This window comes from Carcharodon carcharias, chromosome 31, assembly GCF_017639515.1.
Source record: "Carcharodon carcharias isolate sCarCar2 chromosome 31, sCarCar2.pri, whole genome shotgun sequence".
Classification (NCBI taxonomy): domain Eukaryota; kingdom Metazoa; phylum Chordata; class Chondrichthyes; order Lamniformes; family Lamnidae; genus Carcharodon; species Carcharodon carcharias.
This window is the reverse complement of record NC_054497.1, coordinates 15,452,519-15,477,358: the sequence shown is the minus strand read 5'-3', so window position 1 is coordinate 15,477,358 and position 24,840 is coordinate 15,452,519. Positions and strand designations below refer to the sequence as shown.

The window sequence follows — 24,840 nt, the reverse complement described above, 5'->3', positions numbered from 1 at the left end:
TCTGCCCTCCTCGCTCTTCAGAGACAGGAACAGTGAGCCGAGCACTGACTCCGGGATCTGAGCTTTGAGTTTCCATCCTCCAAACAGCTTCCCAGAGACATGAACACATTTGTCACTAGATTATTGACCAATGATTGATAGAAATAGGTACATATTAAAATATAAGTGTAGGTACCTTGAGTCCCAGAGTGACTCGCTCTTTCGAAAGAACCTGGAACAGAAAGAACAGAATTTCAGTTCACCAATCACAGTAAGGCCTCAGTGTCCCGTAATCAGAATAGTTTTTAAACTGTGGTGATGGTTGAGGGATGTGTTTGTGACTGGATTCCTTTGTCCAGTGGGGTTCCACAGGGATCGGTGTTGGGTCCCTTGCTGTTTGCAGAATATATAAACGATTTAGAATTGAATGTAGGAGGGTTGATCAGTAAGTTCTTGGATAAGACAATGATTGGTAGAGTGGTAAATAGTGAGGAGGATCGCCTTAGATTACAGGAGGATATAGATGGGCTGGTCAGATGGGCTTATCGGTGGCAAATGGAATTTAATCCAGATAAGGGTGGGGTGATGCACATGTGCAGGACAAACAAGGCACGGGAATGCACGATGAATGGTAGGACCCTGGGAAGTACCGAGGATCAGAGGGACATTGGTGTGCATGTCCACCGGTAATTTAAGGTAGCGGGACAGGTAGATAAGGTGGTTGAGAAGGCATATGGCATACTTGCCTTTATTAGACGGGGCATAGAATATAAGAGCAGAGAGGTTCTGCTAAAACTATATAAAACGCCGGTTGGGCCACTGCTAGAGTATTGTGTGCAGTTCTGGAATCCGCATTATAGGAAGGATGTGATTGCACTAGAGAGAGTGCAGAGGAGATTTACCAGGATGTTGCCTGGACTGGAGAGTTTTAGTTATGAAGAGAGATTGGATTGACTGGAGTTATTTTCCTTGGAGCTGAGGAGATTGAGGGAGGACATGATTGAGGTGTATAAAATTATCAGGGGCATAGATAGGGTAGACAGGACGCAACGTTTCCCCTTGGTGCAGGGATCAGTAACCAGGGGGCATAGATTTAAGGTAAGGGACAGGAGGTTTAGAGGGGATGTGAGGCAGAATGTTTTCACCCAGAGGGTGGTGGGAATCTGGAACTCATTGCCTGAAAGGCAGAAATCCTCATAACATTTAAGAAGTATTTGGATGTGCACTTTTGATGCCAGGGCATACAAGGCCTTGGGCCTCGTGCTAGAAAATGGAATTAGAATAGTTAGGCACTTGTTTGAATGTTTTCACCCAGAGGGTGGTGGGAATCTGGAACTCATTGCCTGAAAGGCAGAAATCCTCATAACATTTAAGAAGTATTTGGATGTGCACTTTTGATGCCAGGGCATACAAGGCCTTGGGCCTCGTGCTAGAAAATGGAATTAGAATAGTTAGGCACTTGTTTGACTGGCACAGACTCGATGGGCCGAAAAGCCTTTTTCTATGCTGTAGACCTCCCATTTTAATAATATTTAAATCTGTAACCGTGAAGTATTGTTCAAAGATGGGGATAAATACCTTTAGTATCAAGCTCACTCTCATTCTCTACAGAGTCTGAAACAGAGGGAACAGGATTTCAGTTTCAAGACCACACATCCCGATATCCGAATGGTTTTCAATGATCCCAATCACACTGCAAACACCCACACACTCAGCACCTGGACAGCTCACATCTCCAGGTGGAATTTTATATCGAATCACATGGTGATTACAACACAGAAACAGGCCATTCGAACAAACTGCTCGGTGCCAGTGTTCATGCACAACACGAGCTTTCTGCCTCCCATCTTCAGCTGATCTTATCAACATCTCCTTCTATTTCTTTCCCTTTCTTGTTTGTTCAGCTTCCGCTTAAATGTATTGATTGTATTTGCCTCAAACTCTTCCTGCAGTAGCGAGCTCCCCATTCTCATCTCTCTCTGGGAAAAGAGTTTCCTCCAGAATTCCCGTTTAGATTTATTCATGACTCTGAAACTTATCGCCCACAGTTTTGGTCTTGCCCTCAATGGGATCAAATTCTCTCTGTGTACTCTATCAAACTTGAATTATTTATGTGAAGACCTCTGTCAGGTCACCCCTCAGTCTTCTGTTTTCTAGAGAATAGAGCCCAAACCTATTCAGTCTCTCCTGATAGTTCTAAACTCTCAGTTCTCGTATTGTCCTTGTAAATCTATTCTGCATATTCTCCAATGTCTCCATTCCTTTTGCATAACATGGAGACAGGAACTGTGTATAGTCGTTACAGTGTGGACTCATCAAGCTTCTAGACATCTTTAGCATAACCTCTCTGCTTTACAGTTCTATCCAATTGGAAATGAATCCCAGTGATTTATTTCTGGTTTTAAGGCCTCATGAGTCTGTGTCACTAGTTTTAATGATTTGTGAATAATGATCCCTCTGTTCCTCACCCCCATTGAGACTCTGATTTTCTGAGGAGTTTGTGGCCTCCTTATCCTTCCGACCAAAACCCAGGCACAACCAATATTTATAACAGTGAAATGTATTTACTAATCACAAGACAAGTTTGAATTTGTATTACCATCTCCTCAGTATTAACTAAACTCCAGTTTGGTGTCCCCTGCACATTTGCAAATTGTATTTTTGATTCCTAAGTCCAAATTGTTTCTGTAAACGATGAAGAACAATGATCCCAGCACCGATCCCTGTGGAACACCACTTCCCACCTTCCACCAGTCGGAGTAACTCCCTTTAACCCCTCCTCTCTGTTTGCTGTTTTGTAGCCAGCTTGCTCTCCATTCTGCGACTGCTACCCTCACTACACGTGTATTTGACATCATTTCATAAGAGCTTATTCATCCTCATGGCCCCAGCTCCCATATATTAGCGCAGTCAATAATCCCCCACACAGAGTGGTCTACAAACCATCATCTTCTCTGGAACCAATCTCTTTGCTTTTCCTTTTGGCAATTTCATCGGAATCTGAAATGAAAACCGGTTTTCGATTATAAAATGGAAAATGAATGTGAAATGTTCACAATTTAAAAGTGTGTCCCTGTCACATGTTCCTTTTTGCTCACACACACACATTGTACCACCCACTGAATCGCTCGCCTCACCATGAGCTACATTCCCATCACTCGAAGTCCCTGCTCAGGGTTGGATTGGGTTCGGGACACTTCACCAGGAAACTGCGGGTTGAATCCTGGAGTCTCGAGGGTCAGTATGAGTCTCACTTACGGCCCGGGTGTGAGATTGTCCCTCACCCACTCTCTCTGCCTTCCTCGCTCTTCAGAGACAGGAACAGTGAGCCGAGCACTGACTCCAGGTTCTGAGCTTTGAGTTTCCATCCTCCAAACAGCTTCCCAGAGACATGAGCACAATCGTCACTAGATTATTGTCCAATGATTGATAGAAATAGGTACATATTAAAATATAAGTGTAGGTACCTTGAGTCCCAGAGTGACTCGCTTTTTCGAAAGAATCTGGAACAGAAACAGCAGAATTTCAGTTCACCAATCACAGTAAAGCCTCAGTGTCCCGTAATCAGGATAGTTTTAAAACTATGGTGATGGTCGAGGGATGTTCTTGTGACTGGTTGACTGTGTCCAGTGGGGTTCCACAGGGATCGGTGTTGGGTCCCTTGCTGTTTGTAGAATATATAAACGATTTAGAATTGAATGTAGGAGGGTTGATCAGTAAGTCCGTGGATAAGACAATAATTGGTGGAGTGGTAAATAGTGAGGAGGATTACAGGAGGATATAGATGGGCTGGTCAGATGGGCTTATCGATGGCAAATGGAATTTAATCCTCAAGAGTGTGAGGTGATGCACGTGGGCAGGACAAACAAGGCACGGGAATGCACGATGAATGGTAGGACCCTGGGAAGTACCGAGGATCAGAGGGACCCTGGTGTGCATGTCCACCGGTACTTTAAGGTAGCGGGACAGGTGGATAAGGTGGTTAAGATGGCATATGGCATACTTGCCTTTATTAGCTGAGGCATAGAATATAAGAGCAGGGAGGTTATGCTGGAATTGTATAAAATGCTGGTTAGGCCCACAGCTCGAGTATTGCGTGCAGTTCTGGAATCCGCATTATAGGAAGGATGTGATTGCAGAAGAGAGAGTGCAGAGGAGATTTACCAGGATGTTGCCTGGACAGGAGTGTTTTAGTTATGAAGAAAGATTGGATAGACTGGGGTTATTTTCCTTGGAGCAGAGGTGATTGAGGGAGGAATGATTGAGGTGTATAAAATTATCAGGGGTATAGATAGGGTAGACAGGAAGCAACTTTTCCCCTTGGTGCAGGGATCAGTAACCAGGGGGCATAGATTTAAGATAAGGGGCAGGAGGTTTAGAGGGGATGTTGGGCAGAATGTTTTCACCCAGAAGGTGGTGGGAATCTGGAACTCACTGCCTGAAAGGCAGAAATCCCCATAACATTTAAGAAGTATTTGGATGTGTACTTTTGAAGCCAGGGCATACAAGGCCATGGGCCAAGTGCTAGAAAATGGAATTAGAATAGTTAGGCACTTGTTTGACTGGCACAGACTCGATGGGCTGAAGGGCCTTTTTCTATGCTGTTTTAATGATATTTGAATCTGTAACCGTGAAGTATTGTTCAAAGATCGGGATAAATACCTTTAGTATCAGGCTCACTCTCATTCTCTACAGAATCTAAAACAGAGGGAACAGGATTTCAGTTTCAAGACCACACATTCCGATATCCGAATGGTTTTCAATGATCCCAGTCCCACTGCAAACACCCACACACTCAGCACCTGGACAGCTCACATCTCCAGGTGGAATTTTATATTGAATCACATGGTGATTACAACACAGAAACAGGCCATTCGGTCAAACTGCTCGTGCCAGTGTTCATGCACAACACGAGCTTCCTGCCACCTGTCTTCATCCCATGTTATCAACATCTCCTTCTATTTCTTTCCCTTTCTTGCTTTTTCAGCTTCCGCTTAAATGTATTGATTGTATTTGCCTCAAACTCTTCCTGCAGTAGCGAGCTCCCCATTCTCATCTCTCTCTGGGAAAACCTTTTCCTCCAGAATTCCTTGTTGGATTTATTCGTGACTCTGAAACTTATCACCCTCAGTTTTGGTCTTGCACTCAATGGGAACAAATTCTCTCTGTGTGCTCTATCAAACTTGAATTATTTATGTGAAGACCTCTGTCAGGTCACTCCTCAGTCTTCTGTTTTCTAGAGAATAGAGCCCAAACCTATTCAGTCTCTCCTGATAGTTCTAAACTCTCAGTTCTCGTATTGTCCTTGTAAATCTATTCTGCATATTCTCCAATGTCTCCATTCCTTTTGCATAACATGGTGACAGGAACTGTGTATAGTCGTTACATTGTTGACTGATCAAGCTTCTAGACATCTTTAGCATAACCTCTCTGCTTTTCAGTTCTATCCAATTGGAAATGAATCCCAGTGATTTATTTCTGGTTTTAAGGCCTCATGAGTCTGTGTCACTAGTTTTAATGACTTGTGAATAATGATCCCTCTGTTCCTCACCCCCATTGATATTCTGACTATCTGAGGAGTTTTTGGCCTCCTTATCCGTCCGACCAAAACCCAGGTTCAACCAACATTTATAACAGTGAAATGTATATGCCAATCACATGCCGAGTTTGAATTTGTATTACCATCTCCTCAGTATTAACTAAACTCCAGTTTGGTGTCGCCTGCACATTTGCAAATTGTATTTCTGATTCCAAGTCCAAATTGTTTCTGTAAATGATGAAGAACAATCATCCCAGCACCAATCCCTGTGGAGCACCACTTCCCACCTTTCAACAGTCGGAGTAACTCCCTTTAACTCCTGCTCTCTGTTTGCTGTTTTGTAGCCAGATTGCTCTCCATTCTGCTACTGCTCCCCTCACTCCACATCCATTTGACATCATTTCATTAAAGAGCTTGTTCATCCTCATAGCCCCAGCTCCCATATATTAACGCAGCCAATAATCCCCCACACAGAGTGGTCTACAAACCATCATCTTCTCTGGAACCGATCTCTTTGCTTTTCCTTTTGGCAATTTCATCGGAATCTGAAATGAAAACCGGTTTTTGATTATGAAATGGAAAATGAACGTGAAATGTTCACAATTTAAAAGTGTGTCCCTGTCACATGTTCCTTTTTGCTCACACTCACACATTGTACCACCCACTGAATTGCTTGCCTCACCATAAGCTACATTCCCATCACTCGAAGGCCTAGCTCAGGGTTTGATTGGGTTCGGGACACTTCAGCAGGAAACTGCGGGTTGAATCCCGGAGTCTCGAGGGTCAGTGCGAGTCTCACTTACGGCCCGGGTATGAGATTGTCCCACACCCACACTCTCTGCCCTCCTTGCTCTTCACAGACAGGAACAGTGAGCCGAGCACTGACTCCAGGATCTGAGCTTTGAGTTTCGATCCTCCAAACAGCTTCCCAGTGACATGAACACATTTGTCACTAGATTATTGACCAATGATTGATAGAAATAGGTCCATATTAAAATATAAGTGTAGGTACCTTGAGTCCCAGAGTGACTCGCTTTTTCGAAAGAATCTGGAAGAGAAAGAACAGAATTTCAGTTCACCAATCACAGTAAAGCCTCAGTGTCCCGTAATCAGAATAGTTTTCAAACTGTGGTGATGGTCGAGGGATATTTTTGTGACTGGTTGACTGTGTCCAGTGGGGTTCCAAAGGGATCGGTGTTGGGTCCCTTGCTGTTTGTAGAATATATAAACAATTTAGAATTGAATGTAGGAGGATTGATCAGTAAGTTCGTGGATCAGACAATAATTGGTGGAGTGGTAAATAGTGAGGAGGATCGCCTTAGATTACAGGAGGATATAGACGGGCTGGTCAGATGGGCTTATAGGTGGCAAATGGAATTTAATCCACAAAAGTGTGAGGTGATGCACATGGGCAGGACAAACAAGGCACGGGAATGCACGATGAATGGTAGGACCCTGGGAAGTACCGAGGATCAGAGGGACCTTGGTGTGCATGTCCACCGGTACTTTAAGGTAGCAGGACAGGTAGATAAGGTGGTTAAGAAGGCATATGTCATACTTGCCTTTATTAGCTGAGGCATAGAATATAAGAGCAGGGAGGTTATGCTGGAATTGTATAAAACGCTGGTTAGGCCCACAGCTCGAGTATTGCGTGCAGTTCTGGAATCCGCATTATAGGAAGGATGTGATTGCAGAAGAGAGAGTGCAGAGGAGATTTACCAGGATGTTGCCTGGACTGGAGAGTTTTCGTTATGAAGAGAGATTAGATAGACTGGGGTTATTTTCCTTGGAGCAGAGGTGATTGAGGGAGGACATGATTGGGGTGTATAAAATTATCAGGGGCATAGATAGGGAAGACAGGACGCAACTTTTCCCCTTGTTGCAGGGATCAGTAACCAGGGGGCATAGATTTAAGGTAAGGGGCAGGAGGTTTAGAGGGAATGTGAGGCAGAATGTTTTCACCCAGAACGTGGCGGGACTCTGGAACTCACTGCCTGAAAGGCAGAAATCCTCATAACATTTAAGAAGTATTTGGAAGTGTACTTTTGATGCCAGGGCATACAAGGCCATGGGCGAAGTGCTGGAAAATGGAATTAGAATAGTTAGGCACTTGTTTGACTGGCACAGACTCAATGGGCCGAAGGGCCTTTTTCTATGCTGTAGACTTCCCGTTTTAATGATATTTAAATCTGTAACCATGAAGTTTTGTTCAAAGATCGGGATAAATACCTTTAGTATCAGGCTCACTCTCATTCTCTGCAGAGTCTGAAAAAGAGGGAAAAGGATTTCAGTTTCAAGACCACACATTCCGATATCCGAATGGTTTTCAATGATCCCAATTCCAATGCAAACACCCACACACACAGCACTTGGACAGCTCACATCTCCAGGTGGAATTTTATATCGAATCACATGGTGATTACAACACAGAAACAGGCCATTCGGTCAAACTGCTCAGTGCCAGTGTTCATGCACAACATGAGCTTCCTGCCACCTGACTTCATCTCATCTGATCAACATCCCCTTCTATTTCTTTCTCTTTCTTGCTTTTGCAGCTTCCCCTTAAATGTATTGATTGTATTTGCCTCAAACTCTTCCGGCAGTAGCGAGCTCCTCATTCTCATATCTCTCTGGGAAAAGAGTTTCCTCCAGAATTCCCGATTGGATTTATTCGTGACTCTGAAACTTATCGCCCTCAGTTTTGGCCATGCCCTCAATGGGAACAAATTCTCTCTGTGTACTCTATCAAACTTGAATTCTTTTTGTGAAGACTTGTGTCAGGTCACCCCTCAGTCTTCTCTTTTCTAGAGAATAGAGCCCAAACCTATTCAATCTCTCCTGATAGTTCGAAACTCTCAGTTCTCGTATTGTCCTTGTAAATCTATTCTGCATATTCTCCAATGTCTCCATTGCTTATGCGTAATATGGAGGCAGGAACTGTGTACACTCGTTACAGTGTGGACTCATCAAGCTTCTAGACATCTTTAGCATAACCTCTCTGCTTTTCAGTTCTATCCCATTGGAAATGAATCCCAGTGATTTATTTCTGGTTTTAAGGCCTCATGAGTCTGTGTCACTAGTTTTAATGATTTGTGAATAATGATCCCTCTGTTTCTCACCCCCATTGAGACTCTGAATTTCTGAGGAGTTTGTGGCCTCCTTATCCTTCCAACCAAAATCCAGGAACAACCAACATTTATAACAGTGAAATGTATTTACCAATCACATGCCGAGTCTGAATTTGTATTACCATCTCCTCAGTATTAACTAAACTCCAGTTTGGTGTCCCCTGCACATTTACAAATTGTATTTCTGAGTCCAAGTCCAAATTATTTCTGTAAACGATGAAGAACTATGATCCCATCACCGATCCCTGTGGAACACCACTTGCCACCTTCCACCAGTCGGAGTAACTCCCTTTAAACCCTCCTCTCTGTTTGCTGTTTTGTAGCCAGCTTGCTCTCCATTCTGCTACTGCTCTCCTCACTCCATGTGCATTTGGCATCATTTCATTAAAGAGCTTGTTCATCCTCATGGCCCCAGCTACCATAAATTAGGGCAGTTAATAGTCCCCCACACAGAGTGATCTACAAACCATCATCTTCTCTGGAACCAATCTTTTTGCTTTTCCTTTTGGCAATTTCATCGGAATCTGAAATGAAAACCGGTTTTCGTTTATAAAATGGAAACTGAATGTGAAATGTTCACAATTTAAAAGTGTGTTCCTGTCACTTGTTCCTTTTTGCTCGCACTCACACATTGTACCACCCACTGAATCGCTCGCCTCACCATAAGCTACATTCCCATCACTCGAAGGCCTAGCTCATGGTTTGATTGGGTTCGGGACACTTCACCAGGAAACTGCGGGTTGAATCCCGGAGTCTCGAGGGTCAGTATGAGTCTCACTGCCCGGGTGTGAGGTTGTCCCTCACCCACACTCTCTGCCCTCCTCGCTCTTCAGAGACAGGAACAGTGAGCCGAGCACTGACTCCGGGATCTGAGCTTTGAGTTTCCATCCTCCATACAGCTTCCCATTGACATGAACACATTTGTCACTAGATTATTGACCAATGATTGATAGAAATAGGTACATATTAAAATATAAGTGTAGGTACCTTGAGTCCCAGAGTGACTCGCTTTTTCGAAAGAATCTGGAACGGAAAGAACAGAATTTCAGTTCACCAATCACAGTAAGGCCTCAGTGTCCCGTAATCAGAATAGTTTTAAAACTATGGTAATGGTTGAGGGATGATTTTGTGACTGGATGCCTGTGTCCAGTGGGGTTCCACAGGGATCGGTGTTGGGTCCCTTGCTGTTTTTAGAATATATAAACGATTTAGAATTGAATGTAGGCGGGTTGATCAGTAAGTTCTTGGATAAGACAATCATTGGTAGAGTGGTAAATAGTGAGGAGGATCGCCTTAGATGACAGGAGGATATAGACGGGCTGGTCAGATGGGCTTATCGGTGGCAAATGGAATTTAATCCAGAAAAGGGTGAGGTGATGCACGTGTGCAGGACAAACAAGGCACGGGAATGCACGATGAATGGTAGGGCCCTGGGAATTACCGAGGATCAGAGGGACCTTGGTGTGCATGTCCACCGGTTATTTAAGGTAGCGGGACAGGTAGAATAGGTGGTTGAGAAGGCATATGGCATACTTGCCTTTATTAGACGGGGCATAGAATATAAGAGCAGAGAGGTTATGCTAAAACTATATAAAACGCCGGTTAGGCCACTGTTAAAGTATTGCGTGCAGTTCTGGAATCCGCATTATAGGAAGGATGTGATTGCAGTAGAGAGAGGGCAGAGGAGATTTACCAGGATGTTGCCTGGACTGGAGAGTTTTAGTTATGAAGAGAGATTGGATAGACTGGAGTTATTTTCCTTGGAGCAGAGGAGATTGAGGGAGGACATGATTGAGGTGTATAAAATTATCAGGGGTATAGATAGGGTAGACAGGACGCAACGTTTCCCCTTGGTGCAGGGATCAGTAACCAGGGGGCATAGATTTAAGGTACGGGGCAGGAGGTTTAGAGGGGATGTGAGGCAGTATGTTTTCACCCAGAGGGTGGTGGGAATCTGCAACTCACTGCCTGAAAGACAGAAATCTTCATAACATTTAAGAAGTATTTGGATGTGCACTTTTGATGCCAGGGCATACAAGGCCTTGGGCCTCGTGCTAGAAAATGGAATTAGAATAGTTAGGCACTTGTTTGACTGGCACAGACTCGATGGGCCGAAGGGCCTTTTTCTATGCTGTAGACCTCCCATTTTAACAATATTTAAATCTGTAACCGTGAAGTATTGTTCAAAGATCAGGATAAATACCTTTAGTATCAAGCTCACTCTCATTCTCTACAGATTCTGAAACAGAGGGAACAGGATTTCAGTTTCAAGACCACACATCCCGATATCCGAATGGTTTTTAATGATCCCAATCCCACTGCAAACACCCACACACTCAGCACCTGGACAGCTCACATCTCCAGGTGGAATTTTATATCAAATCACATGGTGATTAGAACACAGAAACAGGCCATTCGGTCATACCGCTCGGTGCCAGTGTTCATGCACAACACGAGCTTTCTGCCTCCCATCTTCAGCTGATCTTATCAACATCTCCTTCTATTTCTTTCCCTTTCTTGTTTGTTCAGCTTCTGCTTTAATGTATTGATTGTATTTGCCTCAAACTCTTCCTGCAGTAGCGAGCTCCCCATTCTCATCTCTCTCTGGGAAAAGAGTTTCCTCCAGAATTCCCGATTGGATTCATTCGTGACTCTGAAACTTATCGCCCTCAGTTTTGGTCTTGCCCTCAATGGGAACAAATTCTCTCTGTGTACTCTATCAAACTTGCATTCTTTTTGTGCAGATCTCTATCAGGTCACCCCTCAGTCTTCTGTTTTCTAGAGAATAGAGCCCAAACCTATTCAGTCTCTCCTGATAGTTCTAACCTGTCAGTTCTCATATTGTCCTCGTAAGTCTATTCTGCATATTCTCCAATGTCTCCATTGCTTTTGCGTAACCTGGAGACAGGAACTGTGTACACTCGTTACAGTGTGGACTCATCAAGCTTCTAGACATCTTTAGCATAACCTCTCTGCTTTACAGTCCTATCCAATTGGAAATGAATCCCAGTGATTTATTTCTCGTTTTTAGGCCTCATGAGTCTGTATCACTAGTTTTAATGATTTGTGAATAATGATCCCTCTTTTCCTCACCCCCATTGAGACTCTGATTTTCTGAGGAGTTTGTGGCCTCCTTATCCTTCCAACCAAAACCCAGGCACAACCAATATTTATAACAATTAAGTGTATTTACTAATCACAATACAAGTTTGAATTTGTATTACCATCTCCTCAGTATTAACTAAACTCCAGTTTGGTGTGCCCTGAACATTTGCAAATTGTATTTCTGATTCCTAAGTCCAAATTGTTTCTGTAAACGATGAAGAACCATTACCCCAGCACCGATCCCTGTGGAACACCACTTGCCACCTTCCACCAGTCGGAGTAACTCCCTTTAAACCCTCCTCTCTGTTTGCTGTTTTGTAGCCAGCTTGCTCTCCATTCTGCTACTGCTATCCTCACTACACATGTATTTGACATCATTTCATAAAAGAGCTTATTCATCCTCATGGGCCCAGCTCCCATATATTAGCGCAGTCAATAATCCCCCACACAGAGTGGTCTACAAACCATCATCTTCTCTGGAACCAATGTTTTTGCTTTTCCTTTTGGCAATTTCATCGGAATCTGAAATGAAAACCGGTTTTCGATTATAAAATGGAAAATGAATGTGAAATGTTCACAATTTAAAAGTGTGTCCCTGTCACATGTTCCTTTTTGCGCACACACACACGTTGTACCACCCACTGAATCGCTCGCCTCACCATGAGCTACATTCCCATCACTCGAAGTCCCTGCTCAGGGTTGGATTGGGTTCGGGACACTTCACCAGGAGACTGCGGGTTGAATCCCGGAGTCTCGAGGGTCAGTATAAGTCTCACTTACTGCCCGGGTGTGAGATTGTCCCTCACCCACACTCTCTGCCCTCCTCGCTCTTCACAGACAGGAACAGTGAGCCGAGCACTGACTCCAGGTTCTAAGCTTTGAGTTTCCATCCTCCAAACAGCTTCCCAGAGACATGAGCACAATCGTCACTAGATTATTGACCAATGATTGATAGAAATAGGTACATATTAAAATATAAGTGTAGGTACCTTGAGTCCCAGAGTGACTCGCTTTTTCGAAAGAATCTGGAACAGAAACAACAGAATTTCAGTTCACCAATCACAGTAAAGCCTCAGTGTCCCGTAATCCGAATAGTTTTCAAACTATGGTGATGGTCGAGGGATGTTTTTGTGACTGGTTGACTGTGTCCAGTGGGGTTCCACAGGGATCGGTGTTGGGTCCCTTGCTGTTTGTAGAATATATAAACGATTTAGAATTGAATGTAGGAGGCTTGATCAGTAAGTTCGTGGATAAGACAATAATTGGTGGAGTGGTAAATAGTGAGGAGGATTACAGGAGGATATAGATGGGCTGGTCAGATGGGCTTATCGATGGCAAATGGGATTTAATCCACAAAAGTGTGACGTGATGCACATGGGCAGGACAAACAAGGCACGGGAATGCACGATGAATGGTAGGACCCTGAGAAGTACCGAGGATCAGAGGGACCCTGGTGTGCATGTCCACCGGTACTTTAAGGTAGCGGGACAGGTGGATAAGGTGGTTAAGATGGCATATGGCATACTTGCCTTTATTAGCTGAGGCACAGAATATAAGAGCAGGGAGGTTATGCTGGAATTGTATAAAATGCTGGTTAGGCCCACAGCTCGAGTATTGCGTGCAGTTCTGGAATCCCCATTATAGGAAGGATGTGATTGCAGAAGAGAGAGTGCAGAGGAGATTTACCAGGATGTTGCCTGGACAGGAGTGTTTTAGTTATGAAGAAAGATTGGATAGACTGGGGTTATTTTCCTTGGAGCTGAGGTGATTGAGGGAGGACATGATTGAGGTGTATAAAATTATCAGGGGCATAGATAGGGTAGACAGGAAGCAACTTTTCCCCTTAGTGCACGGATCAGTAACCAGGGGGCATAGATTTAAGGTAAGGGGCAGGAGGTTTAGAGGGGATGTGAGGCAGAATGTTTTCACCCAGAGGGTGGTAGGAATCTGGAACTTACTGCCTGAAAGGCAGAAATCCTCATAACATTTGAGAAGTATTTGGATGTGTACTTTTGATGCCAGGGCATACAAGGCCATGGGCCAAGTGCTAGAACAGTTAGGCACTTGTTTGACTGGCACAGACTCGATGGGCCGAAAAGCCTTTTTCTATGCTTTGACCTCCCATTTTAATGATATTTTAATCTGTAACCGTGAAGTATTGATCAAAGATCGAGATGAATCACTTTAGTATCAGGCTCACTCTCATTCTCTACTGAGTCTGAAACAGAGGGAACAGGATTTCAGTTTCCAGACCACACGTTCCGATATCCGAATGGTTTTCAATGATCCCAATCCAACTGCAAACACCCACACACTCAGCACCTGGACAGCTCACATCTCCAGGTGGAATGTTATATCGAATCACATGGTGATTACAACACAGAAACAGGCCATTCGGTCAAACTGCTCGGTGCCCGTGTTCATGCACAACACGAGCTTCCTGCCACCTGTCTTCATCTCATCTTATCAACATCTCCTTCTATTTCTTTCCCTCTCTTGTGTTTTCAGCTTTCGCTGAAATGGATTGATTTTATTTGCCTCAAACTCTTCCTGCAGTAGTGAGCTCCCCATTCTCATCTCTCTCTGGGAAAAGAGTTTCCTCCAGAATTCCCGATTGGATTTATTCATGACTCTGTAACTTATCGCCCTCAGTTTTGGTCCTGCCCTCAATGGGAACAAATTCTCTCTGTGTACTCTATCAATCTTGAATTCTTTTTGTGAAGACCTCTGTCAATCACCCCTCAGTCTACTTTTTCTAGAGAATAGAGCCCGAACCTATTCAATCTCTCTTGATAGTTCTAACCTCTCAGTTCTCGTATTGTCCTTGTAAATGTATTCTGCATATTCTCCAATGTGTCCATTGCTTTTGCGTAACATGGAGACAGGAACTGTGTACGCTCGTTACAGTGTGGACTCCTCAAGCTTCTAGACATCTTTAGCATAACCTCTCTGCTTTACAGTTCTATCCCATTGGAAATGAATCCCAGTGATTTATTTCTGGTTTTAAGGCCTCATGAGTCTGTGTCACTTGTTTTAATGATTCGTGAATAATGATCCCTCTTTTCCTCACCCCCATTGAGACTCTGATTTTCTGAGGAGTTTGTGGCCTCCTTATCCTTCCGAACAAAATCCAGGAACAACAAACATTTATAACAGTGAAATGTATTTACCAATCACATGCCGAGTTTGAATTTGTATTACCATCTCCTCAGTATTAACTATTGTCCCCTGTACATTTGCAAATTGTATTTCTGAGTCCAAGTCCAAATTGTTTCTGTAAACGATGAAGAACAATGATCCCAGCACCGATCCCTGTGGAACACCACTTCCCACCTTCCACCAGCCGGAGTAACTCCCTTTAACCCCTACTCTCTGTTTGCTGTTTTGTAGCCAGCTTGCTCTCCATTCTGCTACTGCTACCCTCACTCCACGTGTATTTTACATCATTTCATTAAAGAGCTTATTCATCCTCATGGCCCCAGCTCCCATATATTAGCGCAGTCAATAATCCCCCACACAGAGAGGTCTACAAACCATCATCTTCTCTGGAACCAATCTCTTTGCTTTTCCTTTTGGCAATTTCATCGGAATCTGAAATGAAAACCGGTTTTCGATTATAAAATGGAAAATGAATGTGAAATGTTCACAATTTAAAAGTGTGTCCCTGTCACATGTTCCCTTTTGCTCACACACACACATTGTACCACCCACTGAATCGCTCGCCTCACCGTGAGCTACATTCGCATCACTCGAAGGCCCTGCTCAGGGTTGGATTGGGTTCGGGACACTTCACCAGGAAACTGTGGGTTGAATCCCGGAGTCTCAAGGTTCGGTATGAGTCTCACTTACTGCCCGGGTGTGAAATTGTCCCTCACCCATACTCTCTGCCCTCCTGGCTCTTCAGAGACTGGAACAGTGAGCTGTGCACTGACTCCGGGATCTGGGGCTTGGGTTTCCATCCAAGGCCAGTGGATCCAAACTGTTTCACAGAGACATGAGCACAATCGTCACTCGATTATTGACCAATGATTGATAGAAACATGGTCATGTTAAAATATAAATATAGATACCTTGTGTCTCAGAGTGACTCGCTTTTTCTAAAGAATCTGGAACAGAACAGAGCAGAATTTCAGTTCACCAATCACAGTAAAGCCTCAGTGTCCCATTATCAGATTAGTTTTAAAACTGTCCCTCCCATTTTAATGATATTTAAATCTGTAACCGTGAAGTATTTTTCAAAGATTGGAATAAATACATTTAGTATCAGGTTCACTCTCATTCTCTAGAGTCTGAAACAGAGGGAAGAGGATTTCAGTTTCCTGACCACACGTTCCGATATCTGAATGGTTTTCAATGATCATAATCCCACTGCAAACACCCACACACTCAGCACTTGGACAGCTCACATCTCCAGGTAGAATTTTATATCGAATCACATGGTGATTACAACACAGAAACAGGCCATTCGGTCAAACTGCTCTGTGCCAGTGTTCATGCACAACACGAGCTTCCTGCCTCCTGTCTTCATCTCATCTTATCAACATCCCCTTCTATTTCTTTCCCGTTTCGTGTCTTTTCAGCTCCTCCTTAACTGTATCGATTCCATTTGCCTCGACCTCTCCCTGCGGCAGCGAGTTCCCCCTTCTCATCTCTCTCTGGATAAAGAGTTTCCTCCAGAATTCCCAATTGGATTTGTAGACTTTGAGATTTATCTACCTCAGTTTTGGTCTCGCTGTTAATGGGAACCCATTCTCTCCGTGTTCCCTTTCAAACTGAATTATTCTTGTAAAGTCCTCTATCACGCCACCCCCTTGGTCTTCTTTTTTCCTTCAGTATAGAGCCTGAACCTGTTCAGTCTCTCCTGGTTGTTCTCATCACTCATTTCTAGAATTGTCCTTGTAAATCTATTCTGCATATTCTCCAATGTCTCCATTTCATTTCTGTAACATGGAGACAGGAACTGTATACAGTCATTACAACGTGGACTCAACAAGCTTCTAGACATCTTTAGCATAACCTCTCTGCTTTTCAGTTCTATCCCATTGGAATTTAATCCCAGTGATTTATTTGTGTTTTTATGGCCTCATGAGCCTGTGTCACTAGTTTTAATGATTTGTGAATCTGTAACACCCAGATCCCTCTGTTCCTCAATACCAGTGAGACTCTGATTTTCCGAGGAGTTTGTCGCTTCCTTATCCTTCCGAGCAAAACCCAACATCAGCTCACGTTTATTACACTGAAATGTATTTACAAAACACATGCCAATTTTGAACATTTATTTCAGTCTCCTCAGTATTAACTTAACCCCACTTTTGAGTTATCCACACATTTTCAAATTGTATTTCTGATTCCTGACTTCAAATTGTTTCTGTAAACAATGAACAACAGTGATCCCTGCGCTGAACCCTGTGGAACACCACTTCCCACCTTCCACCAGTCGGAGTAACTCCCTTTAACTCCTACTCTCTGTTTGCCGTTTTGCAGGCAGCTTGCTCTCCATTCTGCTACTCCTCCCCTCACTCCACGTCTATTTGATATCATTTCAATAAAGAGCTTGTTCATTCTCATGGACCCAGCTCCCAGATATTAGCGCAGTCAATAATCACCCACACAGAGAGATCTACAAACCATCATCTTCTCTGGAACCAATCTCTTTGCTTTTCCTTTTGGCAATTTCATCAGAATCTGAAATGAAAACCGGTTTTCGATTATAAAATGGAAAATGAACGTGAAATGTTCACAATTTAAAAGTGTGTCCCTGTCACATGTTCCTTTTTGCTCACACTCACACATTGTACCACCCACTGAATCGCTCGCCTCACCATGAGCTACATTCCCATCACTCGAAGGCCCAGCTCAGGGTTGGATTGGGTTCAGTTCACTTCACCAGGAAACTGCGGGTTGAATCCCAATGTTTCGAGGGACAACGTGAGTCTCACTTACTGCCCGGGTGTGAGATTGTCCCTCACCCACACTCTCTGCTCTCCTGGGTCTTCAGAGACAGGAACAGTGAACCGAGCACTGACTCCGGGATCTGAGCTTTGGGTTTCCATCCAAGGCCAATGGATCCAAACAGCTTCTCATGTGCGACTTGAGCACAATCATCACTAGATTATTGACCAATGATTGATAGAAACAGGGATACATTAAAATATAAATGCAGGTACCTTGAGTTCCAGAGTGACTTGCTTTTTCAAAAGAATCTGGAACAGAAAGAACAGAATTTCAGTTCACCAAACACAGTAAAGCCTCAGTGTCCCGTAATCAGAATAGTTTTAAAACTGTCCCTCCCGTTTTAATGCTATTTAAATCTGTAACTGTGCCATATTGTTCAAAGATCAGGATAAATACCTTTAGTATCAGGCTCACTCTCATTCTCTACAGAGTCTGAAACAAAGGGAACAGGATTTCAGTTTCCAGACCACACGTTTCAATATCTGAATGGTTTTCAATAATCCCAATCCCACTGCAAACTCAGCACCGGGACAGCTCACATCTCCAGGTGGAATTTTATATCGAATCACATGGTGATTACAACACAGAAACAGGCCATTCAGTCAAACCGCTCTGTGCCAGTGTTCATGCACAACACAATCTTCCTCCCAACTGTCTTCATCTCAGCTTATCAACACTGTCTTCTATCTCTTTCCCCTTTCTTGTTTTTTCAGGTTCCCTTAATTGTATCGATTCTGTTTGCCTCGACCTCTCCCTGTGCTAGTGAGTTCCCCATTCTCATAACTATCTGGGTAAAGAGTTTCCTCCAGAATTCCCAATTGGATTTATTCGTGACTCTGAAACTTCTTGCCCTCAGTTTTGGTCTCACCTTCAATGGGAGCAAATTCTCTTTGTGTACTCTATCAAAGTGTACTAGTTTTATAAAGACCTCTCTGAGATCACTCCCTCAGTCTTCTCTTTTCTAGAGAATAGAGCCTGAACCTGTTCAGTCTCTTCTGATAGTTCTAACCTGTCAGTTCCAGTATTGTCCTTGTAAATCTATTCTGCATATTCTCCAATGTCTCAATTATGTTTCTGTAAAATGGAGACAGGAAATGTGTACAGTCGTTACAGTGTGGACTCATCAAGCTTCTAGACATCTTTAGCATAACCTCTTTGCATTTCAGTTCCATCCCATTGGAAATTAACCGCAGTGATTTATTTGTGTTTTTATGGCCTCATGAGTCTGTGTCACTAGTTTTAATGATTTGTGGATCTGTAACCCCGAAATCCCTCTGTTCCTCAAACCCAATGAAACACTGATTTTCCAACAAATTTGTCGCCTCCTTATCCTTCTGACCAAAAGGCAACATTATCTCACGTTTATTACAGTGAAATGTATTTACCAATCACATGCCGATTTTGAACGTTTATTTCAGTCTCCTCAGTGTTAACTAAACCCCAGTTTGCTGACATCCACACATTTTGAAATTGTTTTTCTGATTCCCGAGTCCAAATTGTTTCTGTAAATGATGAAAAACAGTGATCCCAGCACCGATCCCTGTGGAACATCACTTCCCAACTTCCACCAGTCGGAGTGACTCCCTTTAACCCCTCCTCTCTGTTTGCTGTTTTGTAGCCAGCTTGCTCTCCATTCTGCTACTGCTACCCTCACTACACGTGTATTTGACATCATTTCATTAAAGAGCTTATTCATCCTCATGGCCCCAGCTCCCATATATTAGCGCAGTCAATAATCCCCCACACAGAGAGATCTACAAACCATCATCTTCTCTGGAACCGATCTTTTTGCTTTTCCTTTTGGTAATTTCGTCGGAATCTGAAATGAAAACCGGTTTTCGATTATAAAATGGAAAATGAATGTGAAATGTTCACAATTTAAAGGTGTGTCCCTGTCACATGTTCCTTTTTGCTCACACTCACACATTGTACCACCCACTGGAATAGAAAGAACCGAAATTCTGTTCACCAATCACAGGAAACCTCTGTGTCCCACGATCAGAATCGCTCCCCCCACGATCTGGGTTTAAATTCCCCCCTTGGTCTGTCTTCACTCACAATCAGAGGTTGTAACTAAAGCATCGTTGACAATCACATCGTGATTCCCAGTCTTAGAATCGGCCTCAATGGATAGTGGATATTGAGAGAGTCGGGAATTGGCAAACAGGAGACAGACGGACACTTGCCTGGGACACCTCCCCATTCAATAACTTGTACAAGTGTTCACTCACTGGAATTGTGGCTGTTTTCATTCCACTCTCCAATCTGATCCAATCCTGAAACAGGAATAAGAAGGAAACGTTTGCTCAGTGAAGATTCTCTGGGAAATAGAAATGTTTGTGAGCTGCTCTCTGCTTTGATTTCCCCATTCACCAGGTGTAAAGGGGCATTGAGTGAACGACTTTGTGTTTCCCACACAGAGCCCATGCTCAGCTCTTCCCAGTGATACACCGGGTTTGGTTCGGTCCTCAGCTCCTGTTACATCACTCCCAGAGTCGGGTAATCCAGGAGAGAACCTGGACTGGAACCAGAGTGACTGTGCAGCACTGCACTGGGAGTGGATCGGGATCAAAAAGCAACAAATTCCTGATTGTATTTGGATCAGTGATCACTGAGACAGCAATCTCTGATTAAACCCTGACACTCGACGATGGGATATTCAAATCTCAGTGTGTATACCTGTCTCTGCAGAGTGACTCCCCTTCTGGGAAGAATCTGGAACAGAAAGAACAGAATTTCAGTTCACCAATCACAGTAAAGGGTCAGTGTCCCATTATCAGAATAGTTTTAAATCTGTCCCTCCCGTTTTAATGACATTTAAATCTGTAACCGTGACATATTGTTCAAAGATCGGGATAAATACCTTTAGTATCAGGCTCGCTCTCATTCTCTACAGAGTCTGAAAGAGAGGGAACAGGATTTTAGTTCCCAGACCACACATTCCGATATCCGGATGGTTTTCAATGATCCCAATCCCACTGCAAACACCCACACACTCAGCACCTGGACAGCTGACATCTCCAAATTGAATTAACAGAATGAACTTACAGCACAAAAACAGGCCATTCAACCCAACTGCTCTGTGATTGTAGTAACGTTCCACACGAGCCCTCCCAGCCCTCTTCAGCTCACCCTCCCAGAGGATCCTCCAATCATTTCCCCTGTTTTTTGTATCCAGCTTCCCCTTAAATGTATGGCTTCCATTTGTCTCCACCACTCCCAATGGGAGTGAATTCCACATCTAACAACTCTCTGGATAAACAGATTTCTCCCAAATGCCTTTTGGATTTATTTGTGACCCTTATATTTATGGCTGGCAGGCTTGATTTCCCAACAATCGGAAGCATTTCCTCTCCGTGTTCCCTATGAAATTTTAACTTATTTTGGGAACACATTTACTTGCTCAGCTTCTCAATCTTCTCTTTCCTGAAATGAAATGACAATCGCCGTAGACCCAGAGAACCATAGGCTACTCTCTCATTAGAGAGAGACGACTGATAGTGAGTTTAACCTGAGGGTCACCTAGAGAATAGAGCCCTAACCCGTTCAGTGTCTCCTGATAGTTCTAACCTCTCAGTTCTAGTATTGTCCTTGTAAATCTATTCTGAATATTCTCCAATGTCTCCATTTCGTTTGTGTCGTATGGAGACAGGAACTGTGTATAATCGTTACAGTGTGGACTCATCAAGCTTCTAGACAACTTTAGCATAACCTCTCTGCTTTTCAGTTCTATCACACTGGAAATGAATCCCAGTGATTTATTTGTGTTTTTATGACCTCATGAGTCTGTGTCACTAGTTTTAATGATTTGTGAATCTGTAGCCCCCAGATCCCTCTTTACCTCAAACCCATTGAGTCTCTGATTTTCCGAGGAGTCTGTGTCTCCTTGTCCTTCTGACCAAAACTCAACAGTTCAGACTCATCAATATTGGAATAACTTTGCTAATTTCACCACAAGACTGTAAGTTTAATAATTTCTAAAATTTATTACAATCTCTTGAACAATAATTAACCCCTCGTTTGGTGTCTTCGACATGTTTTTAAATTGCATTTCTGATTCCCAAGTCCAAATTGTTTCTGTAAATGATGAACAACAGTGATCCCAGCACCGATCCCTGTGGAACACCACTTCCCACCTTCCACCAGTCGGAGTAACTCCCTTTAACCCCTACTCTCTGTTTGCTGTTTTGTAGCCAGTTTGCTCTCCATTCTGCTACTTCTCCCCTCACTCCACGTGCATTTGACATCATTTCAATAAATAGCTTGTTCATTCTCATGGCCCCAGTTCCCATATATTAGCACAGTCAATAATCCCCCACACAGAGAGATCTACAAACCATCATCTTCTCTGGAACCGATCTCTTTGCTTTTCCTTTTGGCAATTTCATCGGAATCTGAAATGAAAACCGGTTTTCGATTATAAAATGGAAAATGAATGTGAAATGTTCACAATTTAAAAGTATGTCCCTGTCACATGTTCCTTTTTGCTCACACTCACACATTGTACCACCCACTGAATCGCTCGCCTCACCATGAGCTACATTCCCATCACTCGAAGGCCCAGCTCAGGGTTGGATTGGGTTCCGGTCACTTCACCAGGAAACTGCGAGTTGAATCCCGGAGTCTCAAGGGTCAGTGTGGGCCTCACTTACTGCCCGGGTGTGAGATTGTCCCTCACCCACACTCTCTGCCCTCCTGGCTCTTCAGAGACTGGAACAGTGAGCCGAGCACTGATCCGGGATCTGGGGTTTGGGTTTCCATCCAAGGCCAATGGATCCAAACAGCTTCCCAGAGACATGAGCACAATCGTCACTCGATTATTGACCAATGATTGATAGAAACAGGGACATATTAAAATATAAATATAGGTACCTTGTGTCTCAGAGTGACTCGCTTTTTCTAAAGAATCTGGAACAGAAAGAGCAAAATTTCAGTTCACCAATCACAGTAAAGCCTCAGTGTCCCGTTTCAGAATAGTTTAAAAACTGTGTGTCTGCCCCCCGCCCCCCCCCACCATTTTATTATATTTAAGTCTGTAACCGTGACATATTGTTCAAGGATTGGGATAAATATCTTTGGTATCAGGCTCACTCTCATTCTCTACAGAGCCTGAAACAGAGGGAACAGGATTTCAGTTTCCAGACCACATGTTCCGATATCCAAATGGTTTTCAATGATCCCAATCCCACTGCAAACACCCACACACTCAGCACTTGAACAGCGCACATCTCCAGGTGGAATTTTATATCAAATTACATGGTGATTACAACACAGAAACAGGCCATTCGGTCAAACTGCTCTGTGCCAGTGTTCATGCACAACACGAGCTTCCTGCCACCTTCTTCATAAGACATAGGAGCAGAAATTAGGCCAGTCAGCCCATCGAGTCTGCTTCGCGATTCAATCATGGCTGATAAGTTTCTCAACCCCATTCTCCCGCCTTCTCCCCATAACCTTTGATCCGCTTACCAATCAAGAACCTATCTATCTCGGTCTTAAATACACTCAATGACCTGGCCTCCACAGCCTTCTGTGGCAATCAATTCCATAGATTCACCACTCTCTGGCTAAAGAAGTTTCTCCTCATCTCTGTTCTAAAAGGTCTTCCCTTTACTCTGAGGCTGTGCCTTCGGGTCCTAGTCTCTCCTAATGGAAACATCTTCCCCACGTCCACTCTATCCAAGCCTTTCAGTATTCTGTAAGTTTCAATCAGATCCCCGCTCATCCTTCTAAACTCCATCGAGTATAGACCCAGAGTCCTCAAACGGTCCTCATATGTTAAGCCTTTCATTTCTGGGATCATTCTCGTGAACCTCCTCTGGAACCTCTCCAGGGCCAGCTCATCCTTCCTGAGATACGGGGCCCAAAATTGCTCACAATATTCTAAATGCGGTCTGACCAGAGCCTTATAAAGCCTCAGCAGCACATCCCTGCTTTTATATTCTAGTCCTCTCGAAATAAATGCCAACATTGCATTTGCCTTCCTAACTACCGACTCAATCTGCAAGTTAACCTTAAGAGAATCCTGGACTAGGACTCCCAAGTCCCTTTGCACTCCAGATTTCTGAATTCTCTCCCCATTTAGAAAATAGTCCATGCCTCTATTCTTCCTACCAAAGTGCATGACCTCACACTTCCCCACGTTGTATTCCAACTGCCACTTCTTTGCCCATTCTCCTAACCTGTCCAAATCCTTCTGCAGCCTCCCCGCCTCCTCAATACTACCTGTCCCTCCACCTATCTTTGTATTATCTGCAAACTTAACCAGGATGCCCTCAGTTCCTTCATCTAGATCATTAATGTTTAAAATGAAAAGTTGTGGTCCCAACACTGACCCCTGCGGAACTCCACTAGTCACCGGCTGCCATCCTGAGAAGGACCCCCTCATCCCAACTCTCTGCCTCCTGCCAGACAGCCAATCTTCTATCCATGCTAGTACCTTGCCTCTAACACCATGGGCTCTTATCTTACTGAGCAGCTTCCTGTGTGGCGCCTTGTCAAAGGCCTTCTGGAAGTCCAAGTAGATAACATCCATTGGCTCTCCTTTGTCTAACCTACTCGTTACCACCTCAAAGAATTCTAACAGATTTGTCAGGCATGACCTCCCCTTGATGAAACCATGCTGACTTTGCCCGATTTTACCATGCACTTCCAAGTATTCTGAAATCTCATCCTTAATAATGGACTCTAAAATCTTACCAACGACCGAGGTCAGGCTAATCGCCCTGACGTCGGTCATCTCAATTTAGTAACATCTCCTATTTCTTTCCCTTTCTTGTTTTTCAGCTTCCCCTTAAATGTATCGATTCCATTTGCCTCGACCTCTCCCTGCGGCAGCGAGTTCCCCATTCTCATCTCTCGCTGGATAAAGGGTTTCCTCCAGAATTCCTAATTGAATTTGTAGACTGAGAGTTATCCGCCTCAGTTTTGGTCTCGCTGTCAATGGGAACAAATTCTCTCTATCAAATTGAACTATTTTTTGTAAAGACCTCTATCACATCACCCCCTTGGTCTTCTCTTTTCTTCAGTATAGAGCCTGAACCTGTTCATTCTCTCCTGGTTGTTCTCATCTCTCATTTCTAGAATTGTCCTTGTAAATCTATTCTGCATATTCTCCAATGTCTCCATTTCATT

At 43.6% G+C, this 24,840-nt stretch overlaps 1 protein-coding gene across 28 annotated transcripts in view; it reads right to left on the bottom strand.

Annotated features, from left to right (window-relative positions):
• LOC121271629 (protein PRQFV-amide-like) overlaps positions 1 to 24,840 on the bottom strand; it is a 101,679-nt gene that overhangs the window by 65,226 nt on the left and 11,613 nt on the right. For 19 of the 28 annotated variants that reach the window (XM_041177683.1, XM_041177684.1, XM_041177688.1 and 16 more), the window contains 24 exons: positions 22,579 to 22,614; positions 22,044 to 22,100; positions 20,570 to 20,605; positions 20,386 to 20,421; positions 19,938 to 19,982; positions 19,469 to 19,525; positions 18,103 to 18,138; positions 17,919 to 17,954; positions 17,380 to 17,436; positions 15,822 to 15,857; positions 15,286 to 15,342; positions 12,741 to 12,776; positions 12,217 to 12,273; positions 10,850 to 10,885; positions 9,634 to 9,669; positions 9,114 to 9,170; positions 7,748 to 7,783; positions 6,531 to 6,566; positions 6,007 to 6,063; positions 4,642 to 4,677; positions 3,447 to 3,482; positions 2,923 to 2,979; positions 1,558 to 1,593; positions 176 to 211 (listed from right to left, as the gene is read on the bottom strand). In XM_041177683.1, coding sequence (XP_041033617.1) covers positions 176 to 211; positions 1,558 to 1,593; positions 2,923 to 2,979; positions 3,447 to 3,482; positions 4,642 to 4,677; positions 6,007 to 6,063; positions 6,531 to 6,566; positions 7,748 to 7,783; positions 9,114 to 9,170; positions 9,634 to 9,669; positions 10,850 to 10,885; positions 12,217 to 12,273; positions 12,741 to 12,776; positions 15,286 to 15,342; positions 15,822 to 15,857; positions 17,380 to 17,436; positions 17,919 to 17,954; positions 18,103 to 18,138; positions 19,469 to 19,525; positions 19,938 to 19,982; positions 20,386 to 20,421; positions 20,570 to 20,605; positions 22,044 to 22,100; positions 22,579 to 22,614 — 1,041 coding nt within the window. The remainder of the gene's footprint in view (positions 1 to 175; positions 212 to 1,557; positions 1,594 to 2,922; positions 2,980 to 3,446; positions 3,483 to 4,641; positions 4,678 to 6,006; positions 6,064 to 6,530; positions 6,567 to 7,747; positions 7,784 to 9,113; positions 9,171 to 9,633; positions 9,670 to 10,849; positions 10,886 to 12,216; positions 12,274 to 12,740; positions 12,777 to 15,285; positions 15,343 to 15,821; positions 15,858 to 17,379; positions 17,437 to 17,918; positions 17,955 to 18,102; positions 18,139 to 19,468; positions 19,526 to 19,937; positions 19,983 to 20,385; positions 20,422 to 20,569; positions 20,606 to 22,043; positions 22,101 to 22,578; positions 22,615 to 24,840) is intronic. The other 9 variants (XM_041177693.1, XM_041177696.1, XM_041177699.1 and 6 more) reach the window with 9 other exon arrangements.